At 39.1% G+C, this 22299-nt stretch overlaps 3 protein-coding genes and 1 long non-coding RNA gene across 4 annotated transcripts; 2 read left to right on the top strand and 2 right to left on the bottom strand.

Moving 5' to 3' along the window:
* Positions 1-316: 316 nt before the first annotated feature.
* LOC146376580 (uncharacterized) lies at positions 317-4517 on the top strand. Its single transcript, XM_084947002.1, has 2 exons — positions 317-2272; positions 3012-4517. Exons 1-2 carry the CDS (start codon positions 2144-2146, stop codon positions 3474-3476), a joined length of 594 nt encoding a protein of 197 aa, XP_084803128.1. The 5' UTR covers positions 317-2143; the 3' UTR covers positions 3477-4517.
* A 213-nt stretch (positions 4518-4730) lies between these two features.
* Positions 4731-9227, bottom strand: spring1 (SREBF pathway regulator in golgi 1). The gene is made up of 5 exons (XM_084947001.1): positions 8600-9227; positions 6388-6544; positions 6139-6290; positions 5766-5879; positions 4731-5243 (listed from the first exon to the last, which is right to left on the bottom strand). The coding sequence occupies exons 1-5, from the start codon at positions 8693-8695 to the stop codon at positions 5160-5162; spliced, it is 603 nt and encodes a 200-aa protein (XP_084803127.1). The 5' UTR covers positions 8696-9227; the 3' UTR covers positions 4731-5159.
* A 41-nt stretch (positions 9228-9268) lies between these two features.
* Positions 9269-20254, top strand: rnft2 (ring finger protein, transmembrane 2). Its single transcript, XM_084946997.1, has 10 exons — positions 9269-9381; positions 9489-9566; positions 10424-10935; positions 11021-11097; positions 11755-11855; positions 12180-12333; positions 16829-16978; positions 18288-18353; positions 18466-18567; positions 19292-20254. The coding sequence occupies exons 2-10, from the start codon at positions 9520-9522 to the stop codon at positions 19424-19426; spliced, it is 1344 nt and encodes a 447-aa protein (XP_084803123.1). The 5' UTR covers positions 9269-9381; positions 9489-9519; the 3' UTR covers positions 19427-20254.
* A 45-nt stretch (positions 20255-20299) lies between these two features.
* On the bottom strand, positions 20300-22130 carry LOC146376577 (uncharacterized). The gene is made up of 2 exons (XR_014801843.1): positions 21681-22130; positions 20300-21177 (listed from the first exon to the last, which is right to left on the bottom strand). It is a non-coding gene; the product is annotated as an uncharacterized LOC146376577 (long non-coding RNA).
* Between the last annotated feature and the right edge of the window lie 169 nt (positions 22131-22299).

Genomic DNA, 22299 nt, shown 5'->3' with positions numbered 1-22299 from the left:
GAAGCTGCAGAACATCTATATCAAGAATGAGCTTTTTAAGTTACACGTTTTACAAGCCAAAGAATATCACCAAGAACTTTTGAGGAACCCAGGTGAAATTTTTAAGAAAACAGAGCGCGTTGAAAAAACACTAGAAAATTTAAACATTATGATAAAGACTATGCTCGGACCATTCGATTTCACTCCCCCAACCCCACCCACAGAGTTAACCGATCACCACAAACAAAAAATTTATGTATGGAGTGTTGCGGTCAGACTGACGGAATGGTCCAAACAAGTGCTGACGGTAGTTAATCAGACACTCTGTCACTAAAAACAGATAAGACTGAGAAAATATCTCTGTTATCTGGGATCCACCACCTCTCTGCTATTCCTGTCACGGTTAAGGTTTCCTTTTTAACCCTTGATGATGTTTTGACAGGGAATTCAAAGTTGTGCATTTCAGAATGGTCCCTTTGGCCATATATTAATTATTTACTGGTACCTTGTTTTTATTTATCTATTTCTTTGAATGTGAATATGATGTAGCTTAAATTTGCAAAATTATTTATATTTGAGAATATTTATTTATTTTGTTATGGTTAATATAATACCAGTCGCAGTGTTAACAATATCTTAATATGTTTTATTATTCAATTGTTCCAGTGTTTCAGAAAGGTTCATTCATTAATTTGTCATTTATTTATGACTTAATATTATTCGAGTGTGCATATGTGCTGTGCTGGTGTGTGTGTATTTATTATCACATCCTGTTTAAGGTAATCTTCTGATCAGTGATGAGTAAAACCAGTGTGCTTTTAAAACAGAGGAACTTGTCAAATTGTGTAAAGTTTTTATGCAATAATCAACCTTCTACTGAAATTGTGGGTTGTGTATGTGGCTACCCAGAGATTATGTAATACCAACAGAAAATTGTTTGTTATGTGAATTGATGCCTTCAACTGAAATATGATGTTTCTGAAATGCATACTGTATGTGGAGAGTATTACATAACTTGCAAGTTTTAGTTTTTGTTTTGTTTTTCTGTTTGAAGCTTAATTTTCTGTAACCTATTTATTTATTTATTTTCCAGCCAGTTCTTTTTAACTTATTTAGTGTTTTTATTATATATTTATCTCTTGAAAATGGCAACTGCTTTGTATACAAGAGGCAGGTGTCTGCGGTCTATATAAAGTGCAACAATGACCTCACCTCTGTAAAGTCTTTAACTAAACCTTACGACCTACATTAAATTCAGATTCATCAGCTTGTTGTTTTGTTTTGTTGTAATTTACGCTGGGAAAGAGTCGTTTGTGTTTTGTAAATACAAAAATGTAACTTTTAATTCAACCTCAGTGTTTTGAATTGAGCTGCATTTCAAATTCTTCTCCCTCTGATTTGCTTGTGAGATCAACCAACAGGGTTGAGTTAAAATTTTAGTCAGGACATGAAAGTAGTCAAAACTGTTGGGCTGTGGTTAGCTGCATCTACGCAGTACTGCATGACTCATTTATAGAATATTTCATAGAGTACATATGTCATCACAGAATTCTTGCTAAACTACTAACGTAGGCTAAAGAAAGCTCATTTAAAAACTAAAAACAATCATGCATTTCACACTTACACAAACTACAGTTTCACTTATGTAATGTAGCTCATATAAGATAAATAGCAGCCAGTTTTTAAAAAAATCATATACCTTTGCTATCTACAACCTAGTTTGTTAGTCTCCTTTTTTAAATTTTTGCAGAGAAACTAACCCATTTATCTTTTAATATCAGTTTTTCTTTTTTTTTTCTTTTTTTTTTAGTTTTCAACTCTATAATCTAACTGTTCTAGAGTCTAGAGAATACTTATCATCATCAGTAATTTCCTTTAGTGGAAGAGGTGGTGACCTGCCAGAAGAAACTGAATTGATTGGTTCAGTGGTTGACTTTCTTCATCAGAGGATATGGTTAAGTAAGCGATAGGGCAAAATTATATTTCACACACCTACTGCCCTTGTCACAGTAAACTATGAGGAGAATTACAATGGGAAAATATAGAGCAGGTACAGTATACCATGCAACAACGTGAAGTAGTTTGTATGAGAAAGTACACCAAACTTAAAATGTTGTGATTGTACACTTGGTTTACAGGTTTTCTGAAACTGGCTTGTATCTGGATGGCGATTCTGATGCACGGCTTGGATGCACGACTTGCACCAAAGAAACATGCTGCAGGTGCATCGTGCAGTCCCAAACACCTGACAGCCCTGACCGAAAGCCTGGTCAATGAAAGCTTGAGATGCTTTGTAAGTAACATTAAAACTATTCATTTTCTCACCAGTGCAACCCAGAGAAGTGGTTTTGTGACGCTATTTGCAATCTGCCAGCGTGCTTGGATGACGCAATAGCTGTGGGGAGGTTGTCTGAATTTTTCTATCACTTAAATTTCGCAAAAACAGTGCAGCTCCCAAAGCTCTGCTGAGTAGTGCTGTGTCACAGCCTTCATTTCTAGAGTGTGTTACTCCAGATTAAAACACTTTTAGTGCCAGTACCATAGCAATTCTGTAGTCATTCTTTGAAGCAGTTTCAGTTAAATTGCACTTTGTTGCTATTAAGATGTCTGCTTTTTTTTTTTTTTTTAAAGAGAATTACATCTCAGGTGTAGATTAAACAAGTTTTATCTATGAAAGCGCATCAGCCAGAAAACTAACTAACTAAACTGGGTATTTTTTTCTGGTTTTTACAAAATAAACAAGACATGTCCTTGTAGGGGATTGGAGGAACATTTTTGTGAGGAAAAAAAAGTCGTTATTTCTATTGCCTGAATAATCTCAGGAGACACAGATTTTTCGTGTATATAATGGGTTTAAAAACACATCGTTTGATTAAATCTAGTGTTAAGTTTCTTCTTTTGCTGTGGTATAGATTCATGCTGAGATGCTTTGCATGACCTTTCAGAGGCAGTTTAAGAGATTAGCTGCATATTCATGGGATGAGCAACACACGTCTTCAAAATCTCCTCGCCTCACTCGTCTTTTCTTTTAGGATGAAGCCAATGGAAAACACCTTGGTATTTGGTTACCTGGCTTCCCTGAGCTCCACGTCCAGAAGAGCTCTCCTCCTAATTGGACAAAAGTTCATTGCAGCTTGCTCTTCATGTATAAAGGCCTAAATGACATCTTGGAGGACCAGAAAAACAACCTGAATCCCCAAAATGTTTCACTTCACAAGAAGCTGGAGGAAACCATTGCCAGGATTAATATGCTTGCAAATTGTATAAACATCATGTTTAAAAGTACATGTCCCTCAAAGCCATCACCACCTAAAATGCCTAAACAAGTATTTGAGAGGAAACAGTGGAGTCATACCCTGCTAAAGGCAGCCGGGGATTACCTGGTATGGCTGGAGCAAATGTTTGTTTCATATGTTAAAGGAACAAAAATGGGGAAAGGTAAAGTAACAAAGACCCAGCCTCATAAGTACCTGGAGGGGAGTGGATACCTGCTCTGATTATGAACAAGTTTAGCTGAGTTTGTGGTGAAAATGCGGTTATAGTTTGTGGCAGCTCTTCTTTAGCCCCCCACCCCCATCCAAGACTTTTAAATGCTAATTTTTCATGCATTCAGTATGCTGTTATGCATTAAGGATCTTTACAGTGTCGCTCTCTTTAATATATCTGATATTTCAGTACAAACATAACAACCGACATGGTTAAAACAGCCAAAGAGGGTTTTTTTTATAAAATTTCTGAAGGGTGTACTTTGACATTTTGGGAAATTGAGCTGTTCTTATTATGTTGAATGAGAAAGTACATGCAAATGTCTAATCGACAACATATAAGTAAGGCACAACTGGGGAAGCAATTATCCAAGCTTAAACCTGACAGACAAAAAAAAAGTGAAAATCGCTGCTTTTGTCTGCTATCGCCCAAATCCACCAATCGGCACCTCTTAACAAATGTAAACCCCAGTACTGCTGCGCTAACAGCTGGATCTTTTTCTAACTGGCTGCTATTTGACGCTTCACATTTGATATCACAGGTGTGAATGATAACCATCTCAACAAATTCTAATAAAGCAAATATCTCCGTTTACCAAAACGTCATGTTGCTACCATAAAAGCGCTATCGGAAATGTCTTTGTTCCAAACCTGATAGCTCAAAGCAATCAACATGTTCCCCTGTGGCAGTAATTAATCAACTTGCCAACCAGGAAAATGAGAAATGGCTCTAATACATTTCCTAATTATGACAGTTTGTTTTCCTCAGCCTTCACATTGATTAATTGTTTTGCTCTGACCAACTATCCCATGTGTGGGGGCTACATTGCCTGAGGTAGAAAGAAACAGATAGCAGTAACTTACAGAGAGCTATTAGTTTGGACTCCACATAAAAAACAATCAAGTTATATTAAATGTTTCTATATTTTCAAGAACTTTTAATCAAATTTTTTTTTTACTGTTATTTATACTGAAATTCCTTGCATTATCTTTCTTTTCTGTGGACCTTATATTTATTCACCATAACTATATATTTTTTTTTAAATAAAAACAAAACAGCTGTTATTTCAAAATGATGTCTTGTTTGATTTTCTTCCCGGTGCTTTAGATCCACAAGCTTAATAAAATTTGAATGCATGACATTGCTATCTACCACTGTTATTTCAGTTAAATAAAACCTGCTAGAGAGTTAAACTGCCCTTTAAACCACACTACTACAAAATCTACATGTCACCATTCAGAGAGAAAAAAGCAGAAACTAACTCATTCAGTTTCACAGTCCCTTTTATTAAATAAGCATTTCATCTGCATGCACTATACACAGAGGTTAGGACACATTCTTTACCATTTTAAAATGTTCAGAACAAAACAGAAAGGTTCATTTGATTTTATGACATGACTTTATGACTTGTTTGAAGCAAATGTTGATGGATGAGCTGCCTGCTAAGTAGACCTGATGATCATCACGGATGAACGGATAAAGCGTATTATGCACTTATGAAGTGTAAATAATTTAAAAAAAGAAAACATACAGCGTTTTGTCCTTTTTGAGGTTGGTCTTGCATTCCTTCATCTCTTTGCCGCAAAATTGTCCAAGCATTTCATATGCACCATCTCTTCAACAAACACCCTTATTTGTCAATTGCTATTCCATTGCTCTTCGATTACTAAACACCAGAAGCAAGTCAAATAGGCTCATACAGGCAGAAGTTCTGGAGGACTCTCACCATAGCAGTACTTTGCTTGAGGGTTTCGGTACGTGTTTTCATGTTGAACGCTCTGGAGAAGGGGAAAAATAGAAATGAGAAAAGAAACTAAAATGTTTTTTCACAAAGCACTTATATTGCTCTTCTCAATACTTTCACAGTATTGAAAATATTCAAAGCTTGTGCAGATTCAGTGATTTACAATGAGATTAGCCAAGAATCAGTTTTGTTTCTGTTTTTTATTTATTTTTATTTTGGGGAGTTTTTAAAATTTCTAAATGAACCAACTGTCTCAGGAAAATCATGAGAAAATCAGTATGTGTCATAGTGATGCATCAAGTTCGAATAAAAGCGTATCTTTTGTCAACAACTGTCTGAAAAATATACAGATAAATGTATGAGCAAAATATCAACTTTGAATGTCAAGAGATAAGGGTAAGTGTTGCTGCATATCCGCCAGACTACTAATTTCACTATTCCTTTGTTTCCAAATGATTACAGTTATTGTTATTATGATTTGTATGGGTCAACACTTTAAAACTGGTTTGGAAAATCTAACAATTCATGTTTGTTTCTTCTGTTTAACTTAACATACTTGTGAAGATGTCCTACACTTGGCCAGACACAACTCAAAATGATCCTCGACAGCAGTGAAAAGATTCTGGAAACCTTCAGCTGCACGATTCAGGAAGCGCTCAAGAAGAAGTTGCTAAACAAAAATAGAAAGATAAGAAATTGAACATGTACAAAAACATGTATAGATTTATAATCACTTAGATTTATTATCTCTTCCCATTGCATGCACTGGTTTGCTTAAAATGCAAACGCAATATGCAATTTTAAATGATATCTTTGGTTTCAAATGTGTGCATGCAAAGGTTTTGTGAAATGCAGCATGTGGGCAGATATGCCTTTTCCGATGAAAGTTAAACGCGATGATCCTGAAGGCCCTTGATGTGACAGATTACCTTATCGGGCTGGAGACAGCATGACACGCAATACTCATAGATGCTACAGCATCCATTTGCCAGGCAACTTTTACAAATGTACTGTCTGGTGCTGGGAGCATTGACGTTACAGCAGCCATTAACGAGCAAGTCTTTTCTCTCACAGACATATCCTGTAAAACATTAATGCAGATTATGATAAGCACTGGTTACAGGCTACATCCGATGTGTTATCACTGTATGGTGGTGAGTAATAGATTTATTACTCACCAAGTTCGTCTGTAAGCAGTGTCTTGCCCTGGATGGAATTTCTACACTGAGTGATCTGTCGGCTGCTGTTCCCCAGGTTAAAGCGGACTTTCCAGGGGATGCGATGATCTGAATCTCTAACTTCTAAGAGTGTGCGGTCTCGTATGGTCCGCTCCTCCTGAAAAATGCACATACAAGAAACGGGTCATGGAAAGCTAATGAAGAGCAACATAAATTTCAGAATATAGTTGAGCATATAACCCTATTCTAAATTCACTATATTATTATTCTGACAGCTAATATCTGTCAATAAGAGTAATGTTTCGAGAAACTATAGCCACTGTTTCAACAATGAAGAAGACAAGTAGAGTAAGAAGGCCATAGTGATCGATGTAGCAATACCCAGCAGTAGCAATACCAAGCAATAGCAACATCAGGATGAAGAAACACGAGAAGCTTGAGAAATACCAAGGGCTGAAAGAAGAGCCAGAGAAGATGTGCAAGGAGAGGCGAACAGTGGTCACTTTGATGATCTGAACACTCTGGGCAGTGAAAAAGCAGATTCCAGGAATGAAAACCGACATCTTTGTCCAGAAAAGTACAGTTCAAGGAAAAGCAAAGATCCTGCGCAGCATCACCGTAACCAAACTGAATAGGCACATGAGTCCGCACATGAGCACAGCATTGGAAATAACGGGTACGTTGACCAGTAGCTGGGTCAAAGCACCAGCTACTGGTGCAGCAGTAATCCAAGACTCTAGACATTAAGGTGTCATTCAGACTGAGTGAGTGTGTGGCTGAATGGTTAGAAAGAGAGCAAAGGGGATCTGGACTGAAGAGGTGGAGCTGCCAGGAGGCAGAACGGTCAGCTCAATGGTAGTCATCAGATAATAATAATAATAATAATGATAATAATAATAATAATAATAATAATAATAATAATAATAATAATAATAATAATGAGAGGGCCACAGGTGCTCCACCCAAAGGCCATCACCCTGAGGCTCTATGAGCAACAGAGAGAGGAATAAAGAGGATTAATAAGTGTCAGAGCCACAATCCAGGAAGAAACATGGAGCCTCCGTTAATGCATCGGACAGAGAGCCCCCAAGTTAAGCTGCTCTATGAGGTCTTCAGCTGGCTGAAGGCAACTGGTGATGAGGAACAAGAGGAGCTATCATACATGGGGTGTACCATCAACAGATGGAGGAAGTGGCTGGCATCAAGAAATCCTACCAGTGGCTAGAGACTTAAAGGACAGCACAGAGGGGCTCATGGCATCACAAGAATAGGCCCTAAGCACCAGATCCATAGAGGCAGGGGTCTACCACAGCTGACAGAAGCCAAGCTGCAGACTGTGCAAAGGCTTCCTAGAACTATCCAGCACACTGCGGCAGAATCTAAGATGCAAGAAGGGACAACATACATTGAGAGGACCTATCAAGTGGCTGGGATAGTGTACGGGAATATCTATGCGCATGTGTTTTAGAAGTCTACTAATACCTGCTGGCTGAAAACTGCAGGGCTAAGACCCTGTGGGACTTTCAGGACAGAGAAGAAGCTGATGGCCAGCCACACAGACAAAGTGGTGTCTGACAAAAAGCAGGAGACTGCAAATGTCTCTATCCCATAGGACAACAACTTCAAAAAGAAAGCATGAGAAAACTGCGAAGCTGAAGGAACAACTGAAGCAGACGTGGAAGGAAAAGTCAAGTGGCCCCAGTGATACGAGCTGTAAACCCCAAAATTGAATAGTGGCTCCAGCAGATTGCAGGCTGACCATCAGAGGCCTGTCCAGAAGAGTGCAGTCATAGGAACAGCTAAGATCAATGCCCTCACATTCTCAGGCTGCTGGTAGAGGACCCAAGCTTGAGGAACACATACACACACAAAACAGAAAGCACAAACATTTTCATTTAGAAATCTGTCAAAAAAGTGGGCAGAAATTATTGTTTAGATGCCGGTAAAAGTCTGTAATATTAGACCCAGCTACACTTTCAAAAAATAATGCCACAAATTGTGATTATTCAGAAGAATAGTTATTTGGACAAGGTAGAAGCTTGGATATACAGCTCCCTACTAATGCGTGTATGTTTAGTTTCCTACTTAGAATTGGCATGTAGTGTGTTTTTTTTGTTTTTACAAAGAAAAGAAAAAAAGAAAGTGACTAGATCTTTTTTTCCTCTTGCATGTTTTTTCTGTAATTGACTTACCTCAGTGTGAGTTTCTGTACCTGTTTGAGTGTGCTGGTCAGAAAGTAGATGAGGGAGAGCCCAAAGACGACTCCCAACACCCAGCGCTTTCTCAGTAGCCGCCGTAGCACCATCATAGCATGGCTTGCTTTGGGGAAATGCAAGTGACAGCCTAACACATCAAACCTCCACGGATAGTAGTTCTCTGGCTGTCTTCAATTTTCAGGAATATGAAAAGGCTAACTGCAAATAATGTAAAGCTAGCTCAGCTGGTGGTAAAAATGCAAATATAGGACATAGACGGAAAATAGCTAACTCTAGCTAACCCATGTTTTAACTCTTAAACTCACAATAGCAACCTTTAAATATAATGTCTGCTTTGAAACTACCGAATTACGCGCTGGACATGCAAGCTAAGTGTTTCACTGTAAATGCCAGCTTTGTTAGCCTGCTAGCTAGCGCCGTCTGCTCTCGGTGTTGCTAGATAAATATGAGGAGCGATAACCAATAAGCTATGACGCTGTTTAATTACGCTTCTTCGTCTCCTCTGTAGATAATAATTCGATCATGTCCAAAATTATGTCTAGTAAGAAGAAACGGTGGGATTTTTTTTCAGCAAAATCTGACATCCAGCATCAGCAAAACAAATCCCCAGCACGGATGTGGTGTGGTCGGAAAGAAGATGCTGATTGGTAGATGGCGGTCTTAGTGACGCCACACCGGAAGTTTCCCGAGCGGATCGTCTGGGCAGCAGCAGCTGTCTAGCTAACCATTTACAACAACCATGACAAGAGCTGTAGTCCAGTACACCGCATTAATTCAGGTAAAGTGGTTTATATTTTTGGCCACTTTATTGTCAGATGCATGCAAAAAGAGCAGCTTCTGTGAATCACATACTGGTGATGATACTGTGGATTTGTGCGTTTACAGGACTGGACCATGTGGTGATGATCGGTATGCCATGCAGAGGAGACACAGCAGCAACACGGATGGCATGCCCTCTGAAAGGTGGGGAAAGGAGCTGCTGCACAAATGCACAGATGCTTTTGTCACCCCTTCTGCCTGCACCGCCTGTATGCTTTCTTGGTAGTTTTGGCAAGGCCACATATTTGCAATTGTAGGTTATATGTGCTTTCCAACATTGTTGCAACACTTTGAGTTTGGCCTTCCTCCGTTTGTTGCCTTGTAACTCTTAATTACTCTCAGCACAAAACAAAAGGAGTTTTACTGCGGGGTGTTATAGACCAGCATCATTTCATTTTGCCAGAATAAAAAATTGGAGCTACAATTGCGTTTAGTTCAATAATTCAGTGAGCAACATCATATATACTGGCAGCGGAAATGAATGGCGCTCAGGCCGGCCTTTAGAGACATACTGAAGACCTCGGTCATACAGGAGGAACTCAGAATAAAGCTTTTACTCCTCTGCAATGAATGAATCAGTTGAAGTTGTTTGGGCATCTGACATCTGGACCACCTGAATGCCTCCTGGGTGAGGTGTTTGGGGCATCCACTACTGTGAGGAGGCCTTGGGGAAGACCCAGGGTACGCTCAAGAGATTATGTCTCTGAGCTGGCTTGGGAATGTCTCAATGTCCCCAGCAGAAGAGCTAGAGGACGTGGCTCTGAAGAGGGAGCTTTAGGCTTCTTCATTTAACCCCCGTTTAAGAAAAACTGCAACCGAAAGCCAAACTCATCAAGTTTTATCATCAGTCTCAATTTAATATCTGTGACTTGGAGTACAAGAAAAACGCATCTTTGTCCCCAGAGGTTTTCTGATAATTGGAGAACACACTACACAGATTAAGATGCTGATGATTATTCAAAGACTGCATACTATACTACGTGCAATTTTTCTCCATTTAGGAGCCGAAGCCAAACTCTGGGATCGGAAAGCAGCCTGGATGAGGGTGGTGTGTTTGACTGCCTGAAGCCTGAATCACCCGCTTCTCCCCAGCAGATCTTCTCCGGCCTTGTTGGTGTCCCCTCCAGCTCTGTCTCCTCTGCCCAATTCCAGGCAGCCGGCTTAGTCTTGGGCTCTCCCCCTGAAGTTTTTATCCAGATGACAGCATCATCCAGAGAGGAAGGGGGGCCCCATCGCACAGAGGGTGGACCTTTTCTCCCTCGGCCACCTCAGCACCATCATCACCATCACCACTTCCACCATCAGCCCCTTCAGCATAGGACCTCGTCCCTGCTCCAGCAGGCTACCACAGCAGCTGGCTCAGAAAGGCACAGCTCCAGGGAGGAGGCCCAGGAAGACCAGTCCACCCCAGCCCCAGCTTTGTCTGAGTTGAAAGCAGTGGTCACCTGGCTACAGAGAGGCTTCCCCTTCATCCTTATTTTGTTGGCTAAAGTCTGCTTTCAGCATAAACTAGGTATTTCAGCTTGTGGAGGACTAATGTGGCTAAGATTGTTTAACGGTACCTCTCATGCACTGATGATGTTGCACCTCTCTCGCAGGAATTGCTGTCTGCGTGGGGATGGCCAGCACGTTTGCCTATGCCAATTCCACTTTAAGGCACCAAGTATCATTACGGGTAAAGGGGGGAACAAAATCCAAGAAGTATAGCTATTTTATTCTTAGATCAGATTCACGCTAACGTTTTCCAAGCACGTTTTAGCACAGCAATTATTACTGAAAGATGTAATTATGTTCCTTATTTCTCTTTATTATACTTAATAAAAATGTTAAATGATATTAAATTAGTAATTATTATTATTAAATAATATTTTTAGTGATGTTAAAACAGAATGCACTGATCCATTTTTTGACGATATTGTGTGTTAAATGTAACGTAGTGCCGTTTCAATAACAATTGGACTACAACAGAGCTGTATTGTAAAAAAATAAATAAGTGTAATCATTTTTTGGTAGACAGAAGATTTTGTAGGTGGATTAATTCATCATCGTCGTTGGTCTTGATGAGCATAAGAAAAATATACGCACTGAATAAGTCTTATTCTAAACATCATAAATCAATTTGGTGTATAATCGCTGAAATACCTTTTAAAATGGACTTTTTATGTGAGAGATGTCTATGTATACATGCTCTTTCACATTCAAACAAACTCATAACACACCAAGCATTCTGTTAGTTTGCAGCATTATTTGAAATACTAGCACCTTACAGCACATTTAGAAGAAATGTATGGTGCATGTTGCTTGAAATCCCTCTATGTGTCTCTGTTACCAGGAGGAACGTTCTGTATTTGTTGCTCTATGGATCATCATGTTCCTTGGAGGGAACATCGTGTATATCTACTACACATTTAATCATGAAGAGCTGCACAACAGGTAGTGTACAAGCAAAGATTTTTCTAGTAGTTCTGTGTTTCTTTGCCTGCCATTTTATTTTATTTTTTCTACATATACATTTAGGTTTTTCCCCATTCATTTTTATGTTGTGCGTTTTATTTTTACTTCCATTTCCTTCAGGCAGTGTTCCCGTTCTTGTCTGATCTTGTCCTGTGAGTATTTTTGTTTGTTTTGTTGTTTTGTTTCCACAGAGTTTCTGACATGTTCTGACATCTTTTCTTGCTGTTGTTTGTCATTAGACGAAGTGTAAGCAACACCATCCTTGACAATAAGTCGCTGATTCATTTTGTTTTTCTCTTCTAGCCTCATATTTGCCAAGCCCATCCTCAACAGCTTTGATTTCTTTGATCTGATCTGGGCAGTGGGCATCACAGATTTTGTACTCAAGTACGTCACCATCATCCTGAAATGCTTTGTCCTCTTTCTGCCTAAGATTCTCCTGGCATTCAAATCCAGGGTAAGAAATCCAGATTAATTCATTTTCTAGAGCTTTTTACAGAAAATGCAGGTTTTTCATGTTAAAAAAGATACAGAGACCAAGACAACATTTTGATTTCAGTGAAAGTGTAAATTAAGAAATAAGTATCGATTAATTCAGCAGTCCCCAACCTTTTTTGCGGCCTTTAAGGTGTCGAGGATGATACGACCAAGACAAAAACTGCGGTATTTTGTAAAAATAATAATAAATGCAAATTCACTGTGTAATTGTGTAACTTTATTAGCAGCGTCCTCCTGAAATGCGCCAACGACATTGAGAGTAACATCCTCCTCTCTGCCACTCTTTGGTTGCTATGGTAACATGTAAAAATGTATTTCAAAATAAGACACATAACTACAACACGGGGAAAGACACAAGGAAACCAAGTTAACGATTAAAGCCCTGAAAACCATACATTTCACACCCGAGCCTCAACTCTCGCGGCCCGGTACCAAACGACTCACGGACCGGTACCGGTCCGTAGACCGTTGTCCAGTAGAAACGTCCAGATTTTGCACATGTTTGAAAAACCTCATTTAGAATGTGGCCAGAAGGTATAATAGTCAGATAGCTGAATCATCTCAACCAGGTCCTTCCACTGTGACTGGGCAGCGGCTTTAATCTGAAACTCTGCTCATTACTCTGTCATCAGGTCAGGTCAGAGTGATGTAAGAGTGTTGTAGATTTCTTCATCAGATAGTGATGCAGTGAACAGATATAAAATGAATTCTTCTTTGCCTTGATTTTCACTGTAAAGCAATCATTTTGTCTGTGTTAAAATCAAGCGCACTCCTTTCCTTGACAGCAGTCCTCTTTTGCTTCTCCCTAAAAGTTCAATTTTACTCATTATTTAGCTCATTTAAGACCAAGATGATGGAAAAAGAGTCTTTCGTTAACAAGCAGTAATAGACATAAAAGATTTCGGTAGGTAAACTTGTGGAAGGCAATTTAATGGTTGCAAGGTCTCAGGGGATTTCTCACAGTGTCCCCTTTTGGCGGTCAGTTGTTTGTTGGCTTTATGTTCTCAGTCTCTCTCCCCATGGCTACCATGCTGGCTTTGCAAGCACATTCAGCCCGGTCGTCTTGTTGCCTTCATCTGCAGGCCTCCTGCAGTGGAGGCTGCAGGCAGGGAGCGACTGCCAGGTGACTTTGCAGGAACGGTCATAAACTCACACCCAGATGACCTATGTCTTTGATCACGTTTGCTTTTCAATTAAAACCCAAGCAAATCCTGTATTTGGGGAAAAATGGAATCAAATGCAAATGTTAAAGTTCATGAAAAATCATAAAATATCAAATAATTGAGATTATAATTATTGGCCATACAACTGATTAATTTTGATTAGGCTTTTACCAAAACTGAGCATCTTTACTTTCCAGATCATGTCATTCTTTTCTTCTTCGATTATCACACTGCGAATTATAAGATATAGAACAACTTGATCAAAAACCTTTCTTTCTCTTTAACTCATTAAAAAGACCAGGTTGTATATGTTGTAAGATTGTATAGCAAACTTGAAAGACATCTAAGCCAAGTTTCTGTCAAAAGGCAGTATTCATGCTTGTTCACAACATGTCAAGTTACAGAGTGCTCACTCTTAAAGTTGTTAAGCTCGGTTCATGAGGGGAAAAAAGAAAATTTGCTAAACTATGATGAAATACTCCACTGAGTGAACAAAGTGCTAAAGGGTCACAGTGTGAAGCTGTTTTGTATTCATTAGGTTTTAAACGGTACTCCTTAGGTGAGCCTTGTGAGTGCGGGTGTCTGCTTGTGTGGTTTTTTTCTGGCCTGAGGCGACAAAGTATGACTGCAAATGCGCACGCACACACACACACACACTCTTTGATTTCCATACAGGTGCAGCTTGTATTCCCGTTGTGTGCTTGTGCGTTAAATGGGAGGTAGAGGAGGGGGGAGTTACAAAGTATTAGGATTAAATTTTCCACTGATAAACAAACCTAGAGGCCTATCAGAACCACACCAGCCAGCAACTGAGCTCATTTGCCCTCGAGGGGATTGCAGAGGTGAGGTCATCCCTCCCTGGAGCTGGACCATTACCTGTATCCTCCGCTCACAAACACACAAATATACACACATGGATTGAAGCTTCACAGTTGTGATGGGACACGTTAAATTTTTTGGTAATCCCCAATTATATCATCAATTCTTAGCTTTTTTCTCATTGAAGCCAGACAGTGCTGTCTGTTCTGAACCCCATGAAGTCATATAATCTGCCTTTTGGATTCATTACTGTGTCCAGCTGTGGATACACTAATGATTCCCCATAATCACTGCAGTCAGCACAAGTTTGCTCAAGCAATAGCGGGCATGCGATCAGAAGTTCCATGACGGTTATGTTTTAAAGGCATAGACTCATAAAACTGCTTTTGCTTGAATCTTATTTAATGGGTAATTACTAAACATGTATTTTCAGTGTTATCAAGTTGTCGCTAATTTCAGTCGTGCTAATATGGAGTTAAATATATTTTAAATACATAAGATATACCTAATATATCCCAAGAGTAGAGAAATTACTATAAAATAAATGCATATCGCAGGTATGCATATCAAAGACCTGACACAGAGTCTTTGGATTTTTTTTTTACTCTATTTCTTAAGAACATGACTTTCAGCTACTGTAATCTACTGTAGATCATTTTTAGGGCATTTACTTCTTCTTTTGTCTTCACTTTTCCTCATTTCCTCTTTTCTTTTAAGGACACACACTTTAAAAAAAAAAAAACAACAAAAGTGTTAAACTGAAAATGGTCGAGTACAAAGACTGGACCGCACAACAAAGCTGCCAATGCCCAAAGAAAACCTTTAAAAGACCTTCAGAAAACCTGGAAAACTTTTGCTGAAGACCACTTTTTAAAAAAAAAAATGACAAAGGCTGGTTCCTTGGAAGAACAATATAAAGAAGTGAGCATTTGCGCAAGACCTTTGCACAGAAATACAGCTCTGTTAAGATAAAATAATAATAATAAAAATAAGATAAAAATAATAAACTAAAGAATGCACAAAAATTATTTTAAATATTTGTTCTGCCTATGCCAGAAAGATTTCCTTTTTAGACTTTTGGTAACTGTGGAAAAAATGACTCAAACAGGAGCGTCCAGTGAGTTCCATTAACTAAATCTCATTGTTAAAGTTCTTTAGTTTGAACAGTCATACAAAGTCAAATTGTATTACATGTAAGGCAGTATAGAACAAAGTAAATTCGTGTTTTCGTGTTTTTGAATAACTTTGTGGCTAAAAGATGAAGCACACAATTTTTACATTTTAGTGATAAGATTTGTCCAGCTTGCAGTTTCTGTGTAACTGTCACTGCAATTGTTCTTCTTGTGTAACTTTCTTACCAACTCCATACACTCGTATTTTATATATAGCTAAATTTGAGTGACGCTATTATTACTGTTATTCTATTCATATTGTGATAATATTAGTGCATCCTTTTTTGTTTTGAGGTCCAAAATAACATTGGCTATTGCAACAGCCCTAAAAGAATGACCCACAGTGTGCCAGTCAAAGGAAGTAAGAATAAGCTGTGACAGAACCGACTACACGTTTTGTTTGTCAATCCTTTCTGAGTAATGTAAATTCCAGTCTTGTAGATAAAAATGTACAGTAATGGCTAAGCTAAGCACTACTCAAGCAGTGTCTGCTACTCACACTGGCTGGCTCATCTCCAAACTTTAAATTTGACAGTTTTTGCGTGGGCGTGATGGGCACTGTGGGATGCCAGACTGAGGGGACAATAAGGAAGATGAATTAGTAGCTAGTAGAGGTCTACTTCCCCTGCCTACCCAGCTGCTTGTGCCTCTTTACCCACAGTCATCAATCTTTGTCAGCTATCATCCAGGAAGTCATTATGCAAGCCGGGGCAATCGGGGAATCAAGTTTGCCTTCGTTTTGTTCGCCCCCGCTTTTAACCGTCCCCAATTCACTTAACACACTTTGTGGCAGTGGGGACAGAAGTACATTTCTACTCTGTGATTACGGAAGGGAGGCCCTTTAAAGATAGCTAGCGAGCCCCCATAGGGCTGAGCTTAATGTGGGCACTGGGTAGCAGGTGGAAAGAGCCGCTGCCAGTTTCCCTTGCAGTGTGAGGAAATTGCTTGTACTGCTGTGAAACTGCTGAGATCTGGACAGCGGCCACATTTGGGCTGGAGGCATGCTGTTTTAAGCTTTTAATACCACACTGCTCTCGACTAGATAGAAGAGTGCCCTGAAGCTACTGAGTCCTTTTTGCTTTTTTGGACAGCTAGTGAGTGGATCAGACAAAGAATACATATTGTCTCCACTGGGTATATATATTTTTTCCTTATATTTGAAACTTGTGTTATGTGTCTTTTTTATTTCTTTTTCAAAAGTGCTGCCATTCAGTTTACATGGCCACATATAGTCACTGACACTGAATAATTGAAGTCTCAACTATTGATGTAGTTTTTAATATTGTGTGTGTTTGTGCAGGGTAAGTTCTACCTGCTGATCGAGGAGCTGAGCCAGCTGTTTCGAGCTCTCGTTCCCATCCAGTTGTGGTACAAGTACATCATGGGAGAAGACCCCTCAAACAGTTACTTCCTGGGAGCCACACTCATCATCATCTACAGCCTCTGCAAGGTTTCAGCACCTGAGGGCAAAATTGTTTTTGTCCTTTTTTTTAGGTTTTGCATGGAAGGTTTCCACTAAAGACTTACTTTTAGACTTCTGGTAGAATTTTAGTAGTGCTCCTATGCAAAAAAATCATCAAAATTCAGTCATTATTTTTAGTCATGTATTGGTATCATGGAAATTTTGGCATGAGGGGAATCCAGATGAGGGGTCATTTAAAATGATCAGCCTTTTCCTAAACCATTCTTTTCTCCCCAATAATTGTAAGTCATTAGTACGAGTAGTTGCCCATTTAGTCTGCTGTTCTCAGTATGGAAAGGTAATGCCTCTGCAAATTTCTGTAAAACTGGTGGAAAACAAAAAAAAGCCCCAGCATTGTCACATTTGACATGTTTTTAAGCAACATTAGTTTCAGAGTAAGAATGCACCTCAGCTCATGGACCCGTGACAGAAAACTTAGTCAATGGTCACAGGAAGGTCAGCCTTTAAAAAGACTTCAAAACTCAGAAAATAGACTTTCTTGGGCAATGACTCACTAAAAGTTGGACACGACATTCTGTGGGAGAACAGAAATAGTGAAAATTAATGGAACATGAATGAGCGAGTCTATGGATGATGCAAAGATTATTTACACTCTGAGACTATTCATTCATGTGTGGTTACAATTATTGACCTGCTTTCTTTAAATATAACAGTGATTCAGATGTTGTAGTTCTTAAATATGGGGGTGTTCGACTGAGTTACGTGGGTAATCTCCTGGATGTGCGTACTCCATGTACAAGTTGCAGCACACTGGTGTTTTCCAGAATCAGGCAAAGCAAGGCTTGCTTTAGTATAACAGCATGCTGATATGAATGCTTCTTTGAGTCATTGTCGTCATAACGGTGTTGAATGACTGGGCAACAGTTGAATGAACTTCAAAGAAACGAGCTTAAACCAGAAGGCTGTAGGTGGAGGAAGTTATCAAAGGTCTAGTTTGTGTGTAACTGAAACAATTTGGACTTTTGATCAATTTGTAATGGCTTTATTTCATATAAAGACAGTGAGATAAGAATTAAGTTAGTGAGGTGAGCCCCTAAAAGAAATCCATTTTTGTTGTTTTAGAGTTGAAATGAACAACAAATAGATTTTTGTTTCTTTGTTTTCATTTCAAAGCAGCGGTGTGCCCAAATATGGACTTGTGAATCTGTTTGCATGTCTTTTAACTAAGTCCTTTCTAATTTTGGATGAAATGGGGAATCCTGTGGGATGCTGTAATTCCATATTTATTTAATTTTTTAAATAATTGTGCTTTGTCTTGATCTTGATTGATTTGCAGTCCTTTGACATCTGCGGACGTATATCTGCAATACGCAAGGCCTTGGTCATGCTCTGCAGCTCCCAGGTCAGTCGTTTTTGTTTTTGTTTTTGTTTTGTTTTTTAAAGAATTTATAAAAAATCTAAATGAGTATCCAGAAGATTTCACTCCTTTGTGTGTTTGTGCATATGTCATCCAGAGTTATGGAGTGAGAGCTGGCAGTCAGCAGTGCAGCGAGGCAGGTGATGTCTGTGCTATTTGTCAGGCTGATTTTAGAGACCCCATTGCACTTCTCTGTCAGGTAAGGGTTCATTAACTGGTAACAAAAATGGGGGGAAAAAATCTAAATTTTGCAAATTATTTGGCTCATTTAAAGTCAAAATTGTTGTCACTGAATGTCACTATATACTGACTGTTATTTGGGTGTGGTTAAAAGTTAATATGACCTACTTTTGTTGCTCTGTTATCATCTGTAAATAACAATTATGTTATAGACTTCTATAAAAGATGGACATAGTTTCTGGGTCTGAAACCAAACCTGCATTCTTTCTAATGGCCAGCAGAGGGTGATTCTGTGGTCACAAACAGCTTTTAGATTCCTTGATCCTCTAATAAATACTTAAGGGCTCAGTCACTAGGTTCAGTGACTGATGTTAATTTTTGAAATTACAGCCCCCTTTATCCAAAAGAGCAATAATGCAGGACAAGCCTAACATGTGATTATTGCTTTTGTTGTTTCCATGGTTATGTCACATGGTTTCACAGTCAGATGTTCCCTGCAGTTGTGACATCTGGTTTTGGAAGTGCCTATATGGAGGGTCAAGTATGCTCAATGTTTCACAACAAGGCTTCATTAACCCGTGAAGATTTCATGGTGACTATGTCCATTTTTTTTAGATGCAGTTTTCACAAGAGTAGCTTGAGTGACAAATTTACTTATTTATTGGTATTTTTAGCAAGATATGCTAGCTATGTATGTGTCACACTTCTGCCATCAAATAAATGAAGATTTTGTTATTCTGCAGCACGTGTTCTGCGAGGAATGCCTGTGTTTGTGGTTCGATCGTGAGAGAACGTGTCCACTGTGTCGGTCTACTGTCATTGAGACCCTGAGATGCTGGAAGGATGGCACCACCTCAGCTCACTTCCAAATTTACTAAGTTCTAATAATATATCATGAGCATCCAGAGATATGTGATTGTACTCTGAAGCAAGGTAAACAGTGATGTTTCTGTAAATGTCTTATATAAATCAGGCTAGGAATAATTGGGGTAATACATGATATATTGGGGACATTAAATTTATAGGCATTTGAGAAGGCCATAATCGAATATATTTAAAAACAATCATTTCCTATAAAGCTGGTGATTGAGGCCACATGTTTGAAGAAATGATCAATGTGGTAAAGGAACATAAACTTGAGCTCAATTTCAATGGTTCGCTACTGTTGTAATCTATAGGTAACTTTTTATTTGACTTTTTTTAATATAAGTTTGTTTTAAGTGCGGTTATAATGTAAAACGTGACTGAATATACACTCCGAGTTGTCTTTACAATTTCATCACATGTATTGATTTAGTTCTACAAATGGACTTTATTTGAAAATGAAATGTCTCAGAATGATTCTTAATGGAAAATCAGTTTGTACTCTTTAGGTAGAAGATGTTGTGGTTGGTAAAACATAAGCATATTTAGATACTGAATAAGGAACAAGGTGGTGTGTGCCGTTTAAGTAGCCTGACCATAAACGGTGCATTGTAAAAGTGTTGATATGTAGTACATACATTGTCACTGACATCAGAGGCACATATCTGATAATCGTCCACACTGTAAATTGTCTTCCATTGTTATTCCTCATTTATGTTGTTACTGTGTATTTTATTTAGAATAATTTTCCTCGGGCTGCTTAATAGACTCTAGGACTATATGGAAAATGCGCAGTGAAGCACTGAGATCATTGGTTTTGAAATAAAGCACTTAAGCTCAAATATCAGGTGTATTTCTTGTCTAAATGCAATGACACAAAGAATATATCTCAGTAAACGTTTTTTTATTATCAGGACTGCTAAAAATTCATATGAAATGTTTTAAAAGTATAAAGACCATACACTTTATAAAAGACAGTTTCAGGAATTTTACCCACATTACATTAAATATACTAGGGGGAAAAAAGCTTTTTTCTTTTTTGCAGAAATCACAGACAGCATAACAGCATAGCTTCCTAGGAGTTTTCTTTATAATAACAAGCCACATAACACTCCCCCCAACAGATTAAAAAAAAGCAGAGTAATGTGTAAACATCATCTAAACACTGTAGAAAACACCTGTAAAAACCACTCTCATTATTTACATGCTTACACTTATAGCTTATGTTTTAAAAAAAAAGGTACAGTGCATTATGAAGCTTGGAAACATTTCAGTGCATTATTAAGGATTGCTGCACTAATTGTAGCCTAGATACAGAAGGTCTAATGAGTTTAACCCCAGTTTTCACTGATGCACTCGCATTGTGGGAGGTGAAAATTTTAAAGGCGTACTATTAGTAAGCTTTTCCCTCCACTCTACCAGGGGAAGATTACATCACCGGCTTGTAGATGGGATGACAGAATTGGAGAGTCACGTAGGGGTAGATATAGCCGCTGACTGACTGCAGGTCTGCTGGTGTCGTCTCAGCTCGGTATAGTGCATCCATATCCGACCTGAGCTAGTCTTCATGCCACATGCAGAATAGTCAGAAACGCAGTTCCGTTCCTGAAACACAAATTTAACCCGCTTCCTCGTTTGTCGCTTTTCCACCCGCTTTGCACACTTCTTCCTGCACCGCATCCTCCGACTCTCCTCCATCCTTTGCTTTAAGTGCAAATGATGAGAGCCCGTTGCTTTCCCTCATGCATAATCTTAAAGGCACCGTCTATGATGAGATAGAGATACACGCACTTTATTGAGACGCATTATAAGAAACGTGAAACCTACAATAGAGCTATAATTTCTATTTAGCACCGTCTGAAAATGAAATGTAGAGAATGGCATCAGTTCTATCCTAATATTTATTTCATCTCATTTTCTGTAGAAGTGCGACTCTTAATAATTACCTAATACTTAAAACATTTTTATCGCCAAATTTATTTATCCAGTTTTTATGGTCCCTTGATGAAAGTTGTTGTGCAAATATTGAGAGGTTAAATGTATTTTTCTATCTTAAAATTGATTATTTCATTTGGGAAAGGCCAAGAAAAGTTGATGGAAGTAGTAAAGAAAATGTTCTTCTGGCCTGCGTCAAAAAAAGCATTTTTGTATTTATTTAGTGTGTGTGTGTTTCAATTTGACAAATATGCCTAAATTAATTTTCATCCAAATCTGAGATAGGCTTAGTGGTTTCGCGCTCGAACAGGTGACGTGACTCTGTTTACTCACCTGTTGCTGGTGAGGCAGCCTCGCGCCCTACAGGTGTCGCCTCGCGACGAACAGCACGAGCATGGTGAAGTGCAGCGCAACGCACAGGAAGCCCTCCTTCAGGTGACCCCGTCCGCTTACCACCACCGTCCCTCTGTCCCCGCAGCTGTAGCCGACGTCCGCCCGCTCGGTCGCCCAGCTTTTCTCCAGCTGATCCCCGATCCTCCGTAGGCGCGACGCGAGCAGTTGAGCCACGGAGCACGGCGAGGGTCGACGGGAGCTGCAGGTTGAGTCACCTGGAAGCAGCAGAGGATGATCTATCGGCAGCCAGCACATCTCGTCTTCGCGGCAAAACGCACGGTCTACTCAGTTTAAGTCTTGAGGATACAGGACCCTCCTTCTCTTTTTCTCAGCAAACCTTTACAGTGTTTGCGTCCCCCCTTTCTCCCCCACCTCTCTCACTACTGTATTATTCATTACAGTGTCACATGGTGTGGGGTTTACATCATCTTTTCCCAAAAGAGCGATGCAATGATTAACTGTTGGATCTCTCCTGTTTGGTTTTATCTTGGGGAGTTTTCTGCATTAGCACACTTAAATTCTTTTAAAGTTCTAATAAAAAATGCACTTTTTCTAAAAT

Source organism: Perissodus microlepis, chromosome 12 (assembly GCF_051167445.1).
Source record: "Perissodus microlepis isolate ML-2025 ecotype Zambia chromosome 12, ASM5116744v1, whole genome shotgun sequence".
Lineage (NCBI taxonomy): Eukaryota > Metazoa > Chordata > Actinopteri > Cichliformes > Cichlidae > Perissodus > Perissodus microlepis.
Note: the sequence above shows the minus strand (reverse complement) of the source record. Positions and strands in the feature narration are given on the sequence as shown.

Bases quoted from the DNA above. Each gene is read 5' to 3' on its own strand.
- LOC146376580 (XM_084947002.1), top strand. From the start codon at position 2,144: ATGGCGATTCTGATGCACGGCTTGGATGCACGACTTGCACCAAAGAAA. The intron at 2,273-3,011 runs GTAAGTAACATT...CTTTTCTTTTAG, and splicing joins ATGAAAGCTTGAGATGCTTT to GATGAAGCCAATGGAAAACA.
- spring1 (XM_084947001.1), bottom strand. From the start codon at position 8,695: ATGATGGTGCTACGGCGGCTACTGAGAAAGCGCTGGGTGTTGGGAGTC. The intron at 6,545-8,599 runs GTACAGAAACTC...TGCATTTTTCAG, and splicing joins TGACCAGCACACTCAAACAG to GAGGAGCGGACCATACGAGA. The intron at 5,244-5,765 runs GTATGTTAAGTT...CCCCTTCTCCAG, and splicing joins AGTGTAGGACATCTTCACAA to AGCGTTCAACATGAAAACAC.
- rnft2 (XM_084946997.1), top strand. From the start codon at position 9,520: ATGCAGAGGAGACACAGCAGCAACACGGATGGCATGCCCTCTGAAAG. The intron at 9,567-10,423 runs GTGGGGAAAGGA...TTCTCCATTTAG, and splicing joins GATGGCATGCCCTCTGAAAG to GAGCCGAAGCCAAACTCTGG. The intron at 11,098-11,754 runs GTAAAGGGGGGA...CTCTGTTACCAG, and splicing joins GGCACCAAGTATCATTACGG to GAGGAACGTTCTGTATTTGT.